Genomic DNA, 18,877 nt, shown 5'->3' on the forward strand with positions numbered 1-18,877 from the left:
AAGTGAGTTGGAGCATTACCCTGATTCCAAAGCCAGATAAAAACACAACAAAAAAAGAGAACTACAGGCCAGTATCGCTGATGAACACCGATGTAATGTGTGTTCGACAAAATATTAGCAAACCAAATCCAACAATGTCTTTAAGAAAATCATTCACCACAATCAAGTAGGATTTAGTACCTGGATACGAAGGGGGTTCAATATTCACAAATCAATGTGATATATCACATCCGTAAGAGAAAGAATAAAATCCATATGGTCATTTCAACAGATGCAGAAAAAAACATTTGACCAAGCACAACATCCATTCATGAAAACACGGTCAACAAATTAGGTTTACAGGGAACATACCTGAACATAATCAAGGCCTTCTATGAGAAACCCACAGCAAATATCATCCTCAATGGGGAAAAACCGAGAGCTTATCCTCGAAGGTCAGGAACAAAACACAGATGTCCACCCTCACCACTTTTATTCAACGTAGAACTGGAAGTCCTAGCCACAGCAATCAGAAAAGAATGAGAAATAAAAGGCATCCAAAATAAGGAAGTAAAACTTGGACTATTTGCAGATGACATGATGTTATCTATATAGAGAAAACCCTAAAGGTTCCACCAAAAAATCTACTGGAAATGATAAATGAATTCAGTAAGATCGCAGCATGCAAAAATCAATGTACAGAAATCCATTGCATTTCTGTACACTAATAATGAAGCAGCAGAAAGAGATATGAAAAAGAAACAACAATCCCACTACAATTGTAACAAAAATAACAAAATACTAAGGAAAAAAATTAACCAAAGAGGTGAAAGAATATGAAAACACTAATTCAAAGGGATACACGCACCCCTATGTTTATTGCAGCATTATTTCCAGTCCCTAAATTATGGAAGCAACTCAAGTGCCCATTGATAGATGAATGGATAAAGAAGATGTGGTGTGTGTGTGTATGTATATGTGTGTGTGTGTGTGTGTGTGTGTGTGTGTGTGTATTAGAATATTATTCAGCCATAAAAAGAAGTGAAATCTTGCCATTTGCAACGATGTGGATGGGGCTAGAGAGCATAATGCTAAGTAAAATAAGTCAGAAAAAGATAAATACCATATGATTTCACTCATATGTGGAATTTAAGAAACAAAACAAATGAATAGAGGGGGAAAAAGAAGAGAGAGAGAGACAAACCAAGAAACAGACTCTTAACTATAGAGAACAAACTCATGGTTACCAGAGGGGAGGTTGTGAATGGGTGAAATAGGTGATGGGGATTAAGATGTGGGGCTCAAACTCACGAACTGTGAGATCATGACCTGAGCCAAAGCTGGATGCTTAAATGGCTGAGCCACCCAGGTGCCCCTAAAGCAACACTACTCCTGCTGCATCGGAGACATTTCTAACCTATTCTATTTTGTTTAAATTTTGGATGCTTCTCATTACGACTAAATTTATTTCATAACTCATTAATGGGGCTTGGCCCCATTAAAAACCACTTCCTTGGAAGACCCTCATGCTCATGCTGCTTCTATTTACAAGAAGCAATTGTTTTGAGGTTCTTGTGTGCCTTTACAACTTCGTTGGATTTTTTTGCTGAGAACCAACCGTGTGCACATCACCTTGCAAGGCTTTGTGGGAAGTGCAAAGAGTTTGGCTTCCAACTACCTCAAGCCAGGAATTTTCTGAGTTGCTAGGAAACCAGGATGGACAAAAGGACCTACCATCTCTGCTCTCATAGAGTTTATAATCTAGTGGATGAAAGAAATTCAAACTACAGGAATTTTGGAAATTAAGCCATTCACTTGACTAGCTTTAAGTAAACAACTTTATTAACACTTTCTGGGTAGAAAGTATGTTTATCTTGTCTAAGAGGATTAGTCTCATTTCAATAGCTGAGAAAATAGAATTCAGTCCCTCCCTACAAATGACATTGTTATTTTGTGTTTGAATTCAAGGTTATTTGCTTGATTCAAGGTTACATGCTGCCTCACATGATTGAATGGGTTGTACAGTAGAAATAAAGTGATTTGGGAGTTCAGGAGAAGGAATGATTAAGTCACATTCAAACATTTCAACCCTCAGAAAGCTTGGTAAGACCTTAAGAGTTTCCCTTACCCATATTTTTTTCCTTCAGGAGTAGCTAATGTAATTATTCTTGGAAAAACAGACAAGATAGTCTTTTTAAAGAGAAGAGTGGTAACTTCTAGAGTTTTGCAATCTTCTCTGAATAAACTCTTAAAATCCCTCATTTGGAATTTTACTCCTCTAAATCCTTATTTCAAAAACCATGAAACATAGTGGAACATTTCCTGAAGATCGACAGGTCAGGGAACCAAAGGTTGTCACTTTTCTGAGAGAACCTGTACTTTGCTGTTCTTATCACTGAGAATTTCATGAGCACTGACCAAGAGGCCACACTACATGTAAACAAACATCTGCTTCTGACTTCTAGAAGCTCAAATGGCAACTTCAAAGCACCATTCAGTGAAACCCTGCACACATATTCTTGGGAATCTGTTAAGATATTTGTGCCTTGGGAATTGGCTCATTCTATAAACTCATAATAGTATCCTTCTTGGCAAAAAAGAAATCATTTAGGTACAACAGAGTGATTGTTATGAGAAAATAGGCAAAGAGATTTTTACAATGTGGATGCTGAGGAGACCCACCTTCATAAAGGACCAGATCTCTCCGTAATCGTCAGTGTTCAGCAGTGTTCCTCCTGACCTTACCCCCTATGTGAAATCCACTGTTACATGCTCTTAGAGCTCCACCACGCCTCTCCTTAACGTTCAGGGGGAGTTTTAATTGTCCATTAATTTATGACTATTTAGGCTAGGAGCATCTCTCTCTCTATGGAGTCCTTACTAGACTACAGGCTCCATAAAGGTAGAGATTCGATTTTTACTTTGCCATTACTATATCCCCCAGTACTAAGCACTGTGATTAATAAATAGTACTTGTTTAAGAAATATTTATTGAATGAATGGGCATTTTAAGATCATCTGGAATGCTGGTTGAAACAAGATACTTCAATTTCGCCAAATCTTTATTATTTATTAGTGATCAAAAAGCAACTAACTAATAATCCCTCACATTGTTCTTCTTTTTGTTTTACAGTCAACTTTGACCACTTTGAAATTTTGCGAGCCATTGGGAAAGGCAGTTTTGGAAAGGTGAGAACCATAATGATTAACCACTGGCAGGGTTATATGCCTCAGGGAACAGAGTCTGAGAATATTCAGATTATCCAGTGACAGGGACCCTGAGGAACAATAGAGGTTGTTATAAAATTGTCACTACAGTTTGAGGTGTGTGATATAATGAACACCAGTTGTTCTTAGAATTATTTCATCATCATGCCCATTGACTCTCACTAGATTTTAAGACTTGCTCTCCACGATAAGGAGGACAGTAAACTTTTGGACTTAGTGACCAACTGTATCAGTATCTTCAGTAATAGTTATCTTCTCAATGTAAGAGTTAAATCTTATGTGGAAAAGAAGCTGTCCCGTTTCTGTTTTTTCCTCAGGTATCCAATGTTTTTATTCTCAAAAATATACCATGAAAGATAGATCTAGTCTAATTTAAAAAAAATGTTTTAATGTTTAATTTTTTTGAGAGAGAGACACAGGGTGTGAGCAGGGGAGGGACAGAGAGAGGGAGACACAGAATCTGAAGCAGGCTCAAGGCTCTAAGCTGTCCATCAGCACAGAGCCCGACACGGGGCTCAAACCCACACGCCATGAGATCATGACCTGAGCTGAAGTCAGATGCTTCTGTGACCCACCCAGGCACTCCACCAAGCTAATTATTTTTGCAAGAACGTTCTAGATTCAAGTCCTGATCATTAGTTTCTTGGTGGAGACATACTTCGAGAATATTTCTTATTAATATTGAGCTTGCATTTTAAAATCATCTGCTGTCCACTTTACCAGACATATAGAACCTCTAAAAGAATTTTGAAAATATGGATATCGTGTTCCCTATTTTCCAAGTGCTTTAAGTCCTTTTAGGTTATATCAAGTATGGTTAAAGAGAAATTCTTCACACAGTATTGTTCAGCTTGGTAGTTTAGCCATGCCCATTAAAGTCACTCAAAGCAGAGTGCGGATGTCATTTGCTGTTGGCAGATTCCTGGCAAAGAAGCGGCCGTTTTCTCCAAAATGCTGTCTAAACAAAACCCCAAGAGCCAAAAACAGGCAGACTCCTTTGAGAAAACAGAGATTCAAGAACTGATCTGGCATAGGGGAAGAAAATGAATTTTTTTACTCCGAAATCAGAGCTCAGTGGCAACTTGAGTATCAGAGTATTTGCAAGTGATAAGGCCTCCAGGTCATGCCACCCAACAGGTCTTGTTCTGTCTCTTGCAGCCATGATCTGTCAACGCCCTAACCACCTTCTCACTCTGGTTTGCACCATTAGGTCTGCATTGTGCAGAAGAATGATACCAAGAAGATGTATGCAATGAAATACATGAACAAACAAAAGTGTGTGGAACGCAACGAAGTGAGAAATGTCTTCAAGGAGCTCCAGATCATGCAGGGTCTGGAGCATCCTTTCCTGGTTAATTTGTGGTAAGTGTTTGTAGGGGATCTTGCAATGGAGATACTCCCACCTTCACCCCAAACATTGTTCTGGAAACCCGTCCTGATTTCTAGGTGTGCATTTGCAAAATCTTTGGTAGGCTCTTCCTTGAGGACTTTGGTTCTCCTTGACTTATTTGACACTATAATGAAACAAATTGTTGTTTTACTGTCACCAATAAATACTGCTTGGTTTATTTGTCACAGTTCCCCTTGGCCTGGAGGATAGCATACTTTTCAAAACACTGTAGCTAAATAGGGGACAAAGAATGAGTTCAGATGTCTTGTCATTCAGTAGATACTCTTCCCTCATTAATTGTGGGGCAGTGACTATGGCTACTAACTGTCATCAATGGCTGGTGTGAGGTTGATCTTCAGAACTTGGACAAAAACCACTTTTTCTTTACAATGACTGGGAGTAGAAATGGTTTCCTTAGAGCATCCTTCCTGAGCAGAATCAGGACAGGCACTGCCATTCTTGCCAAATAGCTTTTAACAGAGATAGAGCTAACTTAGATCAGTGGCTAGACTGTGATCCTAAAGCCAGGATCATAATCCAAGGCTCAGAAAATGGCTAGAATCTGGCAGTGTCTCTTACTCCCTGCTCTTTTCTTATGCGTGGAGGTCTATATGTGGCTCTCTTACTTTTCTCTACATTTTAATGCATCCATTATGTTAAGATACTGTTCTTAAAGCTAATTCAGTGTGGCAGTTATTTAAATATGCATACCGAGCAGTTTCTACTAGCAAAGGCAAAAAAAAAAAAGTCTTTATTCAGAGAATACTAATGGGAGAATAATTGAAATGTCACTGTGTGTTTAAGGACATTTCTCTGGAGGAATAAAACCTGTCTCCCTCCATCTTTAATTGATACAATTCACTTGATATACAATTTGCTCAAAGACTCTACACCATAGTTGCAAAGAAGATGGTTTTGTGTGAATTGGAAATAGGTCCCTTGAGTTCATGCAGTACTCAGATGTGGTGGAGTCGAATTTTGACCCATGCTCAGTGGATTTAATCAGTAGCTTAGAGTGGCCTATTCACAACGCTGCCACGCAGAGGCACATGGACACAGCTCTTTCGTCCCCACCCTTAGCAATTAGCAGATTGCCTGTTTCTCCCCCTCTCTCTTCCCTGAGAATGATGAGGTGCTCTCAAGTCACATCCTTGCTTTGTTCAAAGTCACATTTTCCTTCTTCCAAAGTCCAGCCAACTAACTTTCTCCTTTTAAGACCAGGAACTCTTCAGAAGGACATACTTAGCATTTCTCCCTTTCAGGCCCGTCTCTCCTCACTGAGTAGGCAAAATGGATTTCAGTTTATTCCCAATTTTTTTATAAGGGGTGTTAGGAGACTTGAAGCTGGGCAAAGTTTACAGATTTTGCTGTTTATTAACATGGTGTCATTCCAGGAAACACTCTGATCTCCATACATGCTGGCTTGGGGATAACATGGGGTATAGCCTTGTCTTCCCTTTTTCCCACACTGAATCTCTGCAGAACATCAGGTACCATTAATAGTGATAGAGGAGAGGGATGCCTGGGTGGCTCAGTCGGTTGAATGTTCAACTCTTCAGCTCAGGTCATGATTTCATGGTTCGTGGGATCAAGCCTCACTTTGGTCTCTGGGCTCACAACACAGAGCCTGCTGGGGATTCTCTCTCATTCTCTCTCTCTCTCTGCCCCCTCCCCAGCTCACACGCATGCGCGCTCTCTCAAAATAAATAAATAAACTCAAAAAAATAGAGATAGGGGAGAGAAGAAATCCCTCCCCACCTTAATTCCACCACTTTCAGAACTGGAAACCTAGAGGGGGCTAGAAATGCGGAAGAAAATGCGGAAAGAAAAAGTTTTAATCTTTCAAATCCTGAGATGAAAATATTCAGAAAGAATATTTATTTCTTCTAATAAAGGCTTTCTGCCTTGGTAAGTACAGCATAGCCAACGTAAGTGACTTTCTCCAACTATTAAATACCTTGCAATGCTTCTGGAGGTGTGACCTGGGAGTAATCTTTATCATTTTTAAGTCAATTATGAGACAGGGTTAATGTGTGTAACTGGGGTTGTTTTTATGGACAAAAGGAGACAAAGGGCTATTCCCAGCACAGAGTAGGCCCATCACAAATGGGAGTCCCCCCACCCCATCCTTGCTCCCTTAAGGTGTAGTACTCGTGACGTGCCCACCACCGCCAGGCCACTGTGGTCATCCAACATGCAAATTTCAAAGGTGCCCAGCCTCAAAACATCACAGGAAGCTGTATGTGGTCAGGGAGGGACAAGTCTCATTCTCTGTAAGAGCTTATGTTTGTTTCGTTTTCCACCTTTCTGCTGCAAATCAAAGGGGAAAAAAATATCCAAAGATTCCCCATTATGTGCAATTTAATCAAGAGTTTGTGTCCTAGGTTTAACTAGACTTATCTTTACATCCCCAAAGCTTCAGGAGCAAATTGGCTAAAGCACAGTATGATTAATAATGTAACAGCAATACTTTTTCATTCCTACGTACCCGTCGTGTACTCGATCTTACTGATAAGCTATGTAGGCCTCTCAATATTGCTTTCAGTAATCTGCTCGTAGATACTCAAAGTGCCTGTAACCTCTGGGATGTGTTCAGAAGATTCTGGTTTTCAGGCTGAGGAAAAATACAAGCTGTTTCTTTTAAGCAGGCTTTACACTAATGTTAAGAAGTTGGCTATATGTGTGTGCGTGCGTGCGTGCATGTGTGTGTGTGTGTGTGTGTGTGTGTGTGTGTGTGTGTATGTAGAGGTATAAATACATACATATGTGATAGGTGAAAACTTTGCACATTGTAGTCAACTAGAAGAAAGCAAAATCACGTAGAAAAATGAAAATTCTCCAGTAGTGCTATCACCTTGAAACAACCACGTCTAACATGTTCTTGCCAATAAAATGTCTATATTTGTTTTTTTGCTTTTGATCTTGCATTAGCCCCGTTCATTCCCTCATTCATGGGTGTATTTATCAAGCAGCACAAACAAGTTATAATTAGAGTTTGCCAGATGAAATACAGGATGCACACTTAGATTTGAAGTTCAGATAAATAACCAGTCATCTTTAGTCTATGTCCCAAATATTGCACGGTGCCTGTTTTATCTGAAAATTACTCATGTTCTGAATTTCTACTTTAAATGGGCATCTTGAATTTTTATTCACCAAATTCGGCAACCCTAATGGTAACACAGATCCATAGTGTGAGGGTGCAGTGGTGAGTACTCATGGACAGAGCCCCTGATCGACCCCACATTCCCAGTAACTGTGAAAGGCTGATATTAATCACATGGCACATAAATATGTCAATGTGAGAAGTGCATGAAGGACTAAGTAGAAGAGGGGTGTGTGTGTATGTGTGTGTGTGTGTGTGTGTGTGTGTGTGTGTGTATGTGTGTGTATCCTGGGCTGGGGCAGCAGAGTTAAGGGTGAAAACACATTTTGAACTAAAATTCAACCTTCCCAGCCCCACGGACCTGACCCCGCTCAGGAACACAATCGTCAGATGTAGGCCATGTTATACAGGAAAAGGCAGCCTGGAGGGGCTGGCATCCAGGAAAAGCAAAGAAAATCTTCCTGCGAGTCCCTCCCTGAGGGCCGCTAACAAAGCCGGGCAACCCACAGCCTGCGAACAAATGGGCCCCTGTCCCCCAGGTGGCTTTTGTTAATTGAGATTAAGCCTGCAGCTGCACACAGTCCCTCGGGGCTCCAATCTCCCCTCAGCCTTGTCTCTTGTTCTTTGGGAACAGAAGGGACCCACGTGTGGGTTCAGGAAATTAGAAGACAAGATAGTCTGTTTTGAGCAGAAAGGACCACCTGTATCGGGAGTGTGAAAAGGGTCCTGTCAGTAGCTGGACACAGCCAGATGAACAGACACCCTGGAACCAACCTCCATTATTTATGACTGTGCACCAGTGTTTCTTCACAGAATCGTAAACTAGGAGAATTCAGGGTAGCCTACAGAGCCACAGAACCAAGAGGAGCTTCCGGGTCAATGGCATTCTCCTACTCAGAGTTTTACCTATATTGTCTCATTTATTCATCCTAACAAGTTAGGCTCATAGCAATTATTAGTCCCATCTTACACCAGAGAAACTGAGGCTCAGAGAGGGTGAGTCATTTTCCCAGAGTCACACAGCCAGAAACTAGCAGAGCCAGGACTCAAACCCAGGAATTCGGCTTCGAAAACCCAGCCTTTTCTGCTACGCTATACCATGACCTGTGGCCATCTTGTAGGACTCTCTTACAAAATATGAAGGAAATGGAATTTATTTTGTTGAGTGTCTTTCATATCCCACAAGAATACAAACTCCATGAGGCAGGTAGGTTTGTGTATTTCTGCTCACTGCTTCATTCCCCATCCCCTATGATAATGCCTCACACAGAGTAAGTGTTCCACAAATATCTGTGGAATGAATAAATGAGTGAATGAATGAATGAATGAAGTTTAGTGGTGGAATCAGGCTTCTGATTCTTGCTCCTGTCCCATGATGCCACTGCCAGTTCCTGCACACTTACAAAAATGTAATCAGGGCCATCTCAGGTTCTGCACAGGTCCTGAAGTCAGAGGGACTTGGGTTTGAATCCTCACTTTGCCACTTGGTAACTCTGTGAACTGACCCATTTAGAGTATGTATTTTGCTCGGTTCCTCACTCATAATTGGGAACAACAGCAATTGCCATGGCAGAAGGTACTGCTATGAAGATGTCTATAAAACACTTCACACATAATGGGTGCTTCATAAATGTGGACTCAGGGGCTCCTGGGTGGCTCATTTGGTTATGTGTCCTACTCTTGATTTGGGCTCAGGTCCTGATCTCACAGTTTAAGCCCCACTTTAAGGGGCTCACATGATCTCACACTTCAAGCCCCAGCTACACTGACAGGGCAGAGCCTGCTTGGGATTCTCTCTCTCCCTCTCTTCCTCTCTCTTCCCCTCCCCTGCTCATACTTGGGTGTGCATGCTCTATCTCAAAAATAAATAAACAAACTTAAAAAAAAAATGAGGACTTCAATCAAAAACTCTGTGAGGTCCCACCCCAAATGCAATGTTCCCTCAAGCCCTATAGCCAGAGAAGATTCTGTTTTTGTTTGTTTGTTTGTTTGTTTGTTTTTGAGAGAGAGTGCAAGCTGGGAGGGGCAGAGAGAGAGAGAGAGAGAGAGAGAGAATCCCAAGCAGGCTCCACACTATCAGCACGGGGCCCAATGTGGGGCCCAAACTCACGAACTGTGAGATCATGACCTGAAGTGAGATCAACAGTCAGATCAGACAGACGCTCAACCGACTGAGCCACCCAGGTGCCCCAGAGAAGATATTTAAGTAGACATGTGTACCTGAGTGTGAGCTAGCCTGGGCATTAGAAAGTCTTTGGATTTGTTCTAAAGTTTTAAAAATTTAAGTAATTTTAAAAAATATAAAATACAGGGTGCCTGGGTGGCTCAGTTGCTTGAGCATCGACTTCGGCTCAGGTCATTATCTTGTGGTTCGAGAATTCAAGCCCCATGTTGGGCTCTGCACTGACAGCTCACAACCTGGAACCTGCTTTGGATTCTGCCTCCCTCTCTGCCCCGTCCCCTGCTCACGTGGTTTCTCTCTCAAGAATAAATAAACATAGGGGCGCCTGGGTGGCTCAGTCGGTTAAGCGTCCAACTTCAGCTCAGGTCACGATCTTGCAGTCCGCGAGTTCGAGCCCCGCGTCGGGCTCTGGGCTGATGGCTCAGAGCCTGGAGCCTGCTTCCGATTCTGTGTTTCCCTCTCTCTCTGCCCCTCCCCCGTTCACGCTGTGTCTCTCTCTCTGTCTCAAAAATAAATAAAAACGTTAAATTTTTTTAAAAAGAACAAATAAACATTAAAAAATTTTTAATTAAAAATATATATAATACATATTTTATATAAAATATGGGAACACAGACATTCTAAATAAAATAATAAATACCCATATTTCATTATGCAGAAATAACTGCTGTATTAGGTTCCTAATGCTGCTGGAGCAAATTACCATAAACTTAGTGACTAAAACAACATGAATTGGAGTAAATGGACTTAAAGCTATTTTCACAATATAATTAAGACATTATTTTCTTTTGCCCTGCATTGCTTGCACTGAAAGCTCACAAACAACAAAACTAATCAGAACAATGATTACCTATGGGTTGCAGAGATTAACAAGAAGGTCACATGTGGGAAACTTGGGGAGTGGTTAAAATATTCTGTTCTCGTTATTGTGGTGCTGCTTAGATCAGGGTGTAGATTTGTAAATATTCATTAAATTCTATACTTAATATCTGTGCATTTCACTGTAAATGAATTTTAGCTATTTCAGAAGAAAATGAAAAAGCTTAAAAACCACAAACTCAGTATCTTACAATTCGAGAGGAGGTCAGAAATGCAAAATCAGTTTCATTAGGCTAGCATGAAGCTGTCTGCAGAGCTATATTCCTCCTGGAGGTCTAGAAAAGAGTATTTTCTTCCCTTTTCCTGCTTTTTGAGGCTGCCTGAATTCATTGGTTCCAGGCACCTTCCTCCACCTTCAAAGCCAGCCACGTAGCATCTTCCGCACTCTCTCTGACGGCGACTCTCTGCCTGTCAGGTCCATCTTGAAAGGACTCCTCTGATCACATTGGGTCTACCTGGTGACAATAGTTCCCTCTTGACCAAATTCTAGCCAGGCTCTTCTGCACCATCTTCTTGACTAGGCCTCGACCTTGGTCTATAAAGACGTGAACAAAACACTTAACACCATTTCTAACAGCTCAGGACTGTATCCCTAGGATGGCATTAGCTCCCCTTAAAGTGTCTGCCTGAGAAAATGCAAAGCTGCCACAAGAATTTAGTTTGCTCCATCCAGCACCAGAAGATGGCTCCCCTGTCTCCCAGCCTCCGTGGGAGGGGAGGAGCCTAACTTTGATAAGTGCAGGTTAACAAACCCAGATGGGTTTCACATGGACCAACCCTGTTCCTGGCTCTTCGTAACTGTTACTCCACTGACTACCAGGTCCTGGCTTACCCCTTATCCATGCCCTCATCCTCCCTTCCAAACACAGTCACTTCTGTGCACATCAGAGTTGAGTTTAGTCCACACTATTGGATTCCAATTGCAATAGTCTATCATTGGCTAAAATCAACTCTTCTTACCTTAGTGTCCAGCTTTGTTATCTTAGGAAGGGATGTGATTAAGGATCTTGAGAAAGGAGAGGTTACCCTGTATTATCCAGTGCTATCACAGGACAAAGGTGTCCTTGGGTATGGCCCGGACAAGTGTGGCTAATTGGAGAACAAGGGACAGCAGTCCCTGAAGAGGAACTTAGCAGAGAACAGTGTTAATTGTGTGGCCTGTACACAGTAATGGTTGCAGACATGGTGGTTGAATGACTGAGTGGTGGACCAAAAGGCAGGAAACTGAGTCTTTATAATGCAGACATTCACTTACTCATTTACTCATCAATATTGCAGAGGATTCGTTTATTGCAGACAACACGAGAAGCTATTAGAAAATTTCAAGTAAAAAGAAATTTTACTTGAGGGAGGACATGGAGTAGTCTACAGCCTCAGACATAAAGCTGAAGAAGCAGACGTCTCCAGAAAATGAGGGACAAAGGCAGTTCTGGGAATCTAGGCAGCAGGAACCAACAGACAGGCTCTCAAGGCTGTCTCAGCTGAGATGAATCAGCTCCAACCAATTTTCTAACCTTGTGTCCCCCACTCAAGGTTCAAAGCCCTGGGAGAGAGTCCAACTGGCCCTGCTCAGAAAACATGCCTGATCCTTGGCTAAAAGAAAGAGTAAAATAAATAATGACTCCTACATTGTTGGCCTGAGCCACTGGATGAATGATTGTGTCATCCACTAAGATGGGGAGATCTGAGGAGAATCAGATTCATTGTGAAAATCAAGAAACCTCTTTTGGCTGTGTTAATTTTGAGTTGCCTCTTAGTCATCCAAGTAGAGCTGCGGAACAGGCAGCAAGTCCAAAGCTCAGAAGAGACATCCAGAGTCCAAGGAAAAGTCCAACAAAACACAAATATGGGGAAAATCGGCTTATAGATGCTAGTTAAGCCACGACTTGAAGGGAGCATATGTGGAGAGAAATTAAATAGCTAAAAGAAAAGGGCCAAGGAGTAAAGACCCAGAGCATCCTTATAGTTCTGATGGAGAAAGAAGACTCAGGCAACCAGACAGAGAAGGAACAGCCTGGAAGCTAGGGCGAGTATGGCATCCTAGAATCTAGAGACTGTTTCACAAAGGAAGGAGTGCACACTATTTTCAAGTGCCGTGGAGAGGTCAGAAATAAGGAGAAAAAGACCTTGGGAAGGAAGGAGACTGCAAACTTGGGAAGATACAGATATTGTGACTTTGATAACCGCCAAGTCCAAATGATTGGACAAAGGATCAGAGGGAGTGGCTTGGTGAGAACACAGGAAGTGAGTGATGTTATTTGGGGAGGGTGGGATGTAAAGTGGTTGTGTTGTGTTTTGAGATTCATCCACATCGTCATGGGTAGCAATAATGTATTGTGATTTCTCTATCATACTCCATTGTATGAATATCCCATAATTTACTTATCCATCTCACTACTGATGGATATTTGAGTGGTTTCCAGTTTGAGACTTTTACAAATAGTCCTGCTATTAACATTCTTGTTTGTATTTTTTGGTAAGCAAAAGTACATATATTTGGGGATGTAAACCTAAGAATTAAATCATTGGATCCTAGGATTCATGGGGGTTCTGCTGGCAAATGGTTTTCAAAAGAAGTTCCAATTTATACACACATCAGCAATATATGGTAATTCAGGTTGCCATAAAACCCTACCAATATTTGGTATTGTCAGTTGCTCTACAGTGTTCTAGTAAATGTGTACTGTCATCTGGTTGTGGTTTAGTTTGAACTTCCCTGGTGACTTGGGACTTTGGGCACATTTTTATATGATTGTTGGCCATTTGGAAGCCGCTTTTATAAAGTGCTTGAGTCTTGTACATCTCTTGGTTGCCTTTTCTTCTCAATGGCCCAGTTTTGAATATAATTTATTTGTCCAATCTATGACTTACCTTTCACTCTGTAAGGATACTATTATTTTTTTTAATTTTAATGTTTATTTATTTTTGAGACAGAGAGAGAGACAGAGCACGAGCAGGGCAGGAGCAGAGAGCAGGAGACACAGAATCCAAAGCAGACTCCAGGCTCTGATCTGTCAGCACAGAGCCTGACGCGGGGCTCTAAGTCACAGACCGCGAGATCATGACCTGAGCTGAAGTCGGACGCTCAACCAACTGAGCCACCCAGGCGCCCCAGGATATTATTTTTTTAACAGTCAAAAAGCTTGGATTTAAATGTGGTATACATAGTTTATCCATCTTTTCCTCATCAGTTGTGCCTTCTGTGTCCTGTTTAGGAAATCTTTGCCTATACCAAGGTGACAATATTCTACCCTGTTTCGTAGTAACATTGCTGTTTTAACGTTTACATGTAGATCTGTCATCGAGGGTCAAGATTCACTTTTTCCCCATAAGGAAATCTAATTAACCCAACACCATTCACTGAAAAGTTTCTCCTTTTCTTATTGCACCGGAGTAACACATTTGTTGCTAGTCAAGCCACCAAATATGTACGGATTTCTAGACTTTGTTCTATTGATCTACTAATCAATACACTACACTAATCACTACAATACACTACACTACTACTAATCAATACACTAAGTATGTACACTTACACATTTATCACACTACCTTAATTACTGTAGCTTTCTACAAGGAGCAGAATTCAGTAACATAATTCTTCTGGATTATCTTGACTGGAGTTGGCCCTTTGTAATTCAATGTAAATTTCATAATCAGCTTGTGAACTTGCATTTTATTTCATTTTTTTAATGTTTATTTTTGACAAAAAGAGAGAGAGAGAGAGCATAAGTGGGGGAGGGGCAGAGAGAGAGGGAGACACAGAATCCAAAGCAGGCTTCAGGCTCTGAGCTGTCACCACAGAGCCCGACACAGGGCTGGAACTCACAGACCGTGAGATCATGACCTGAGCCGAAGTCTGATACTCAACCGACTGAGCCACCCAGGCGCCCCTGTCAACTTGCATTTTAAAATACTGGTATTTGTAGCAGGTTACATTGAATCTAATTCAGAGAGAATTAAGGTCTTTTTAAAATATTAAACGCGCCTGGGTGGCTCAGTTGGCTAAGCGACTGACTTCAGCTCAGGTCACAATCTCACGGTTCATGGGTTCCAGCCCCGCGTCAGTCTCTGTGTTGACAGCTCAGAGCCTAGAGCCTGCTTTGGATTCTTTGTCTCCCTCTCTCTCTGCCCCTTCTCTATTCACTCTCTGTCTCTCTCTAAATACACAAATAATTAAAATTAAAATATTTAGAGTACTCTAAATAAACATTGAAAAAATTTAAAAAAAAAATTAAACCTTCCTTCATAAATTTTATATATATCTATGTATCTTCCTGTATATTTAGGTATCCCTTGATTTTTCTCCTGGGTTTCACTTTTTATTGTAGAGAGCTAACGTATCTGTCTTTAGATTTATGCCTATGCATATTTCTGATATGATTACAAATGGTAATTACTTATCAAAATTTTATTTTCTAGTAATTTGTTGCTTGTTTAGCAATATACAGTTGATTTTTTTCTTTTAACTTTATTTTTTATTTTTTAAAATTTACATCCAAATTGGCATATAGTGAAGCAATGATTTCAGGAGTAGATTCCTTAATGCCCCTTACTCACTTAGCCCATCCCCCCCCTCCCACAACCCCTCCAGCAACGCTCAGTTTGTTCTCCATATTTATGAGTCTCTTCTATTTTGTCCCCCTCCCTGTTTTTATATTAATTTTGTTTCCCTTCCCTTATGTTCATCTGTTTTGTCTCTTAAAGTCCTCATATGAGTGAAATCATATGTTTTTTGTCTTTCTCTGACAGACTAATTTCACTTAGCATAATACCCTCCAGTTCCATCCACATAGTTGCAAATGGCAAGATTTCCTTCTTTTTGATTGCCGAGTAATACTCCATCATATATATGTACCACATCTTCTTTATCCATTCATCCATCAATGGACATTTGGGCTCTTTCCATACCTTGGCTATTGTTATTGTTGATAGTGCTGCTATAAACATGGGGGTGCATGTGTCCCTTCAAAACAGCACCCCTGTATCCCTTGGATAAATGCCTAGTAGTGCAATGGCTGCGTCATAGGGTAGTTCTATTTTTAGCTTTTTGAGGAACCTCCATACTGTATCCAGAATGGCTGCACCAGCTTGCATTCCCACCAACAATGCAAAAGACTCCACATCCTTGCCAACATCTGTTGTTGCCTGAGTTGTTCATGTTAGCCATTCTGACAGGTGTAAGGTGGTATCTCATTGTGGTTTTGATTTGTATTTCCCTGATGATGAGTGATGTGGAGCGTTTTTTCATGTGTCGGTTGGCCATCTGGATGTCTTCTTTAGAGAAGTGTCTATTCATGTTTCTGCCCATTTCTTCATTGGATTATTTGTTTTTTGGGTGTTGAGTTTGATAAATTCTTTATAGATTTTGGATACTAACCCTTTATCTGATATGTCATTTGCAAATATCTTCTCCCATTCTGTCGGTTGCCTTTTAGTTTTGCTGATTGTTTCCTTCACTGTGCAGAAGCTTTTTATTTTGATGAGGTCCCAGTAGTTCCTTTTTGCTTTTGTTTCCCTTGCCTCCAGAGACGTGTTGAATAAGAAGTTGCTGCGGCCAAGATCAAAGAATTTTTTGCCTGCTTTCTCCTCGAGTTTTTTGATGGCTTCCTGTCATACATTGAGGTCTTTCATCCATTTTGAGTTTCTTTTTGTGTATGGTATAAGAAAGTGGTCCAGGTTCATTTTTCTGCATGTCGCTGTCCAGTTTTCCCAGCACCACTTGCTGAAGAGACTGTCTTTATTCCACTGGATATTCTTTCCTGCTTTGTCAAAGATTAGTTGGCCATACGTTTGTGGGTCCATTTCTGGGATCTCTATTCTATTACATTGATCTGAGTGTCTGTTCTTGTGCCACTACCATACTGTCCTGATGATTACAGCTTTGTAGTATAGCTTGAAGTCTGGGGTTGTGATGCCTCCTGCTTTGGTTTTCTTTTTCAAGATTGCTTTGGCTATTCGGGGTCTTTCTTGGTTCCATACAAATTTTAGGATTATTTGTTCTAGCTCTGTGAAGAATGCTGGTGTTATAGGGATTGCATTGAATATGTAGATTGCTTTGGGTATTATCGACATTTTAACAATATTTGTTCTTCCTATCCAGGAGCATGGAATCTTTTTCCATTTCTTTGTGTCTTCTTCAATTTCTTTCATATGCTTTCTACAGTTTTGAGTGTATAGATTTTTCACCTCTTTGGTTAGATTTATTCCTAGGTATTTTATGGTTTTTTGTGAAACTATAAATGGGATCAATTCCTTGACTTCTCTTTCTGTCACTTCATTGTTGGTGTATAGGAATGCAACTGATTTCTGTGCATTGATTTTATATCCTGCAACTTTGCTGAATTCATGAATCAGTTCTAACAGTTTTTTGGTGGAATCTTTAGGGTTTTCCATGTAGAGTATCATGTCATCTGTGAAGAGTGAAAGTTTGACCTCCTCCTGGCTGATTTGGATGCCTTTTATTTCTTTGTGTTGTCTGATTGCAGAGGCTAAGACTTCCAATAGTATGTTGATTAACAGTGGTGAGAGTGGACATCCCTGTCTTGTTCCTGACCTTAGGGGGAAAGCTCTCAGTTTTTCCCCATTGATGATGATATTAGCGTTGGGTCGTTCATAATATGGCTTTTATGATCTCGAGGTATGATCCTTCTATATCTACTTTCTTGAGGGTTTTTATCAAGAAGGCGTGCTGTATTTTGTCAAACACTTTCTCTGCATCTATCGAGAGGATCATATGGTTCTTGTCCTTTCTTGTATTGATGTGATGAATCACGTGAATTGTTTTGCAGATAATGAACCAGCCCTGTATCCCAGGTATAAATCCTGCTTGGTCGTGGTGAATAATTTTTTTAATGTATTGTTGGATCCAGTTGGCTAATATCTTGTTGAGAATTTTTGCATCCATGTTCATCAGGGAAATTGGTCTATAGTTCTCCTTTTTAGTGGGGTCTCTGTCTGGTTTTGGAATCAAGGTAATGCTGGCTTCATAGAAAGAGTTTGGAAGTTTTCCTTCCATTTCTATTTTTTGGAACAGTTTCAAGAGAATAGGTATTAACTCTTCTTTAAATGTTTGGTAGAATTCCCCTGGAAAGCCATCTGGTCCTGGACTCTTGTTTTTTTGGCAGATTTTTGATTATAATTCGATTTCCTTACTGGTTTTGGTTCTGTTCAAATTTTCTATTTCTTCCTGTTTCAGTTTTGGTAGTGTATATGTTTCTAGCAATTTGTCCATTTCTTCTAGATTGCCCGTTTTATTGGCATATAATTGCTCATAATATTCTCTTATTATTGTTTTTATTTCTGTTGTGTTGGTTGTGATCTCTCCTCTTTCATTCTTGATTTTACTTATTTGGGTCCTTTCCTTTTTCTTCTTGATCAAACTGGCTAGTGGTTTATCAGTTTTGTTAATTCTTTCAAAGAACCAGCTTCTGGTTTCATTGATCTGTTCTACTGTTTTTGTTTTTTTTTTTTTTTTTTTTTTTGGTTTCAATACCATTAATTTCTGCTCTAATATTTATTATTTCCTGTCTTGTGCTGGTTTTGGGTTTTATTTGCTGTTCTTTTTCCAGCTCCTTAAGGCGTAAGTTTAGGTTGTGTATCTGAGATCTTCCTTCCTTCTTTAGGAAGGCCTGGATTGCTATATACTTTTCTCTTATGACCGCCTTTGCTGTGTCCCAGAGGTTTTGGGTTGTGGTTGCTATCATTTTCATTGACTTCCATATACTTTTTAATTTCCTCTTTAACTGCTTGTTTAGCCCGTTCATTCTTTGGTAGGATGTTCTTCAGTATCCAAGTATTTGTTACCTTTCCAAATTTTTTCTTGTGGTTGATTTCAAGTTTCATAGCATTGTGGTCTGAAAATATGCACGGCATGATCTCAATATTTTTGTGCTTACTTAGGGTTGATTTGTGTCCCAGTATATGATCTATTCTGGAGAACGTTCCATGTGCACTGGAGAAGAATGTATATTCTGTTGCTTTAGGATGAAATGTTCTGAATATATCTGCTAAGTCCATCTGGTCCAATGTGTCATTCAAAGCCATTGTTTCCTTGTTGATTTTATGCTTACATGATCTGTCCATTGCTGTGAGTGGGGTGTTAAGTCTACTA

The 18,877-nt window shown here is 40.4% G+C and overlaps 1 protein-coding gene across 2 annotated transcripts in view; it reads left to right on the top strand.

The window, feature by feature from the left end:
* STK32A (serine/threonine kinase 32A) overlaps positions 1 to 18,877 on the top strand; it is a 133,610-nt gene that overhangs the window by 30,019 nt on the left and 84,714 nt on the right. For both annotated transcript variants that reach the window (XM_042938623.1, XM_042938631.1), the window contains exons 3-4: positions 3,113 to 3,168; positions 4,418 to 4,569. In XM_042938623.1, coding sequence (XP_042794557.1) covers positions 3,113 to 3,168; positions 4,418 to 4,569 — 208 coding nt within the window. The remainder of the gene's footprint in view (positions 1 to 3,112; positions 3,169 to 4,417; positions 4,570 to 18,877) is intronic.

This window comes from Panthera leo, chromosome A1 (assembly GCF_018350215.1).
Source record: "Panthera leo isolate Ple1 chromosome A1, P.leo_Ple1_pat1.1, whole genome shotgun sequence".
NCBI classification, from domain to species: domain Eukaryota; kingdom Metazoa; phylum Chordata; class Mammalia; order Carnivora; family Felidae; genus Panthera; species Panthera leo.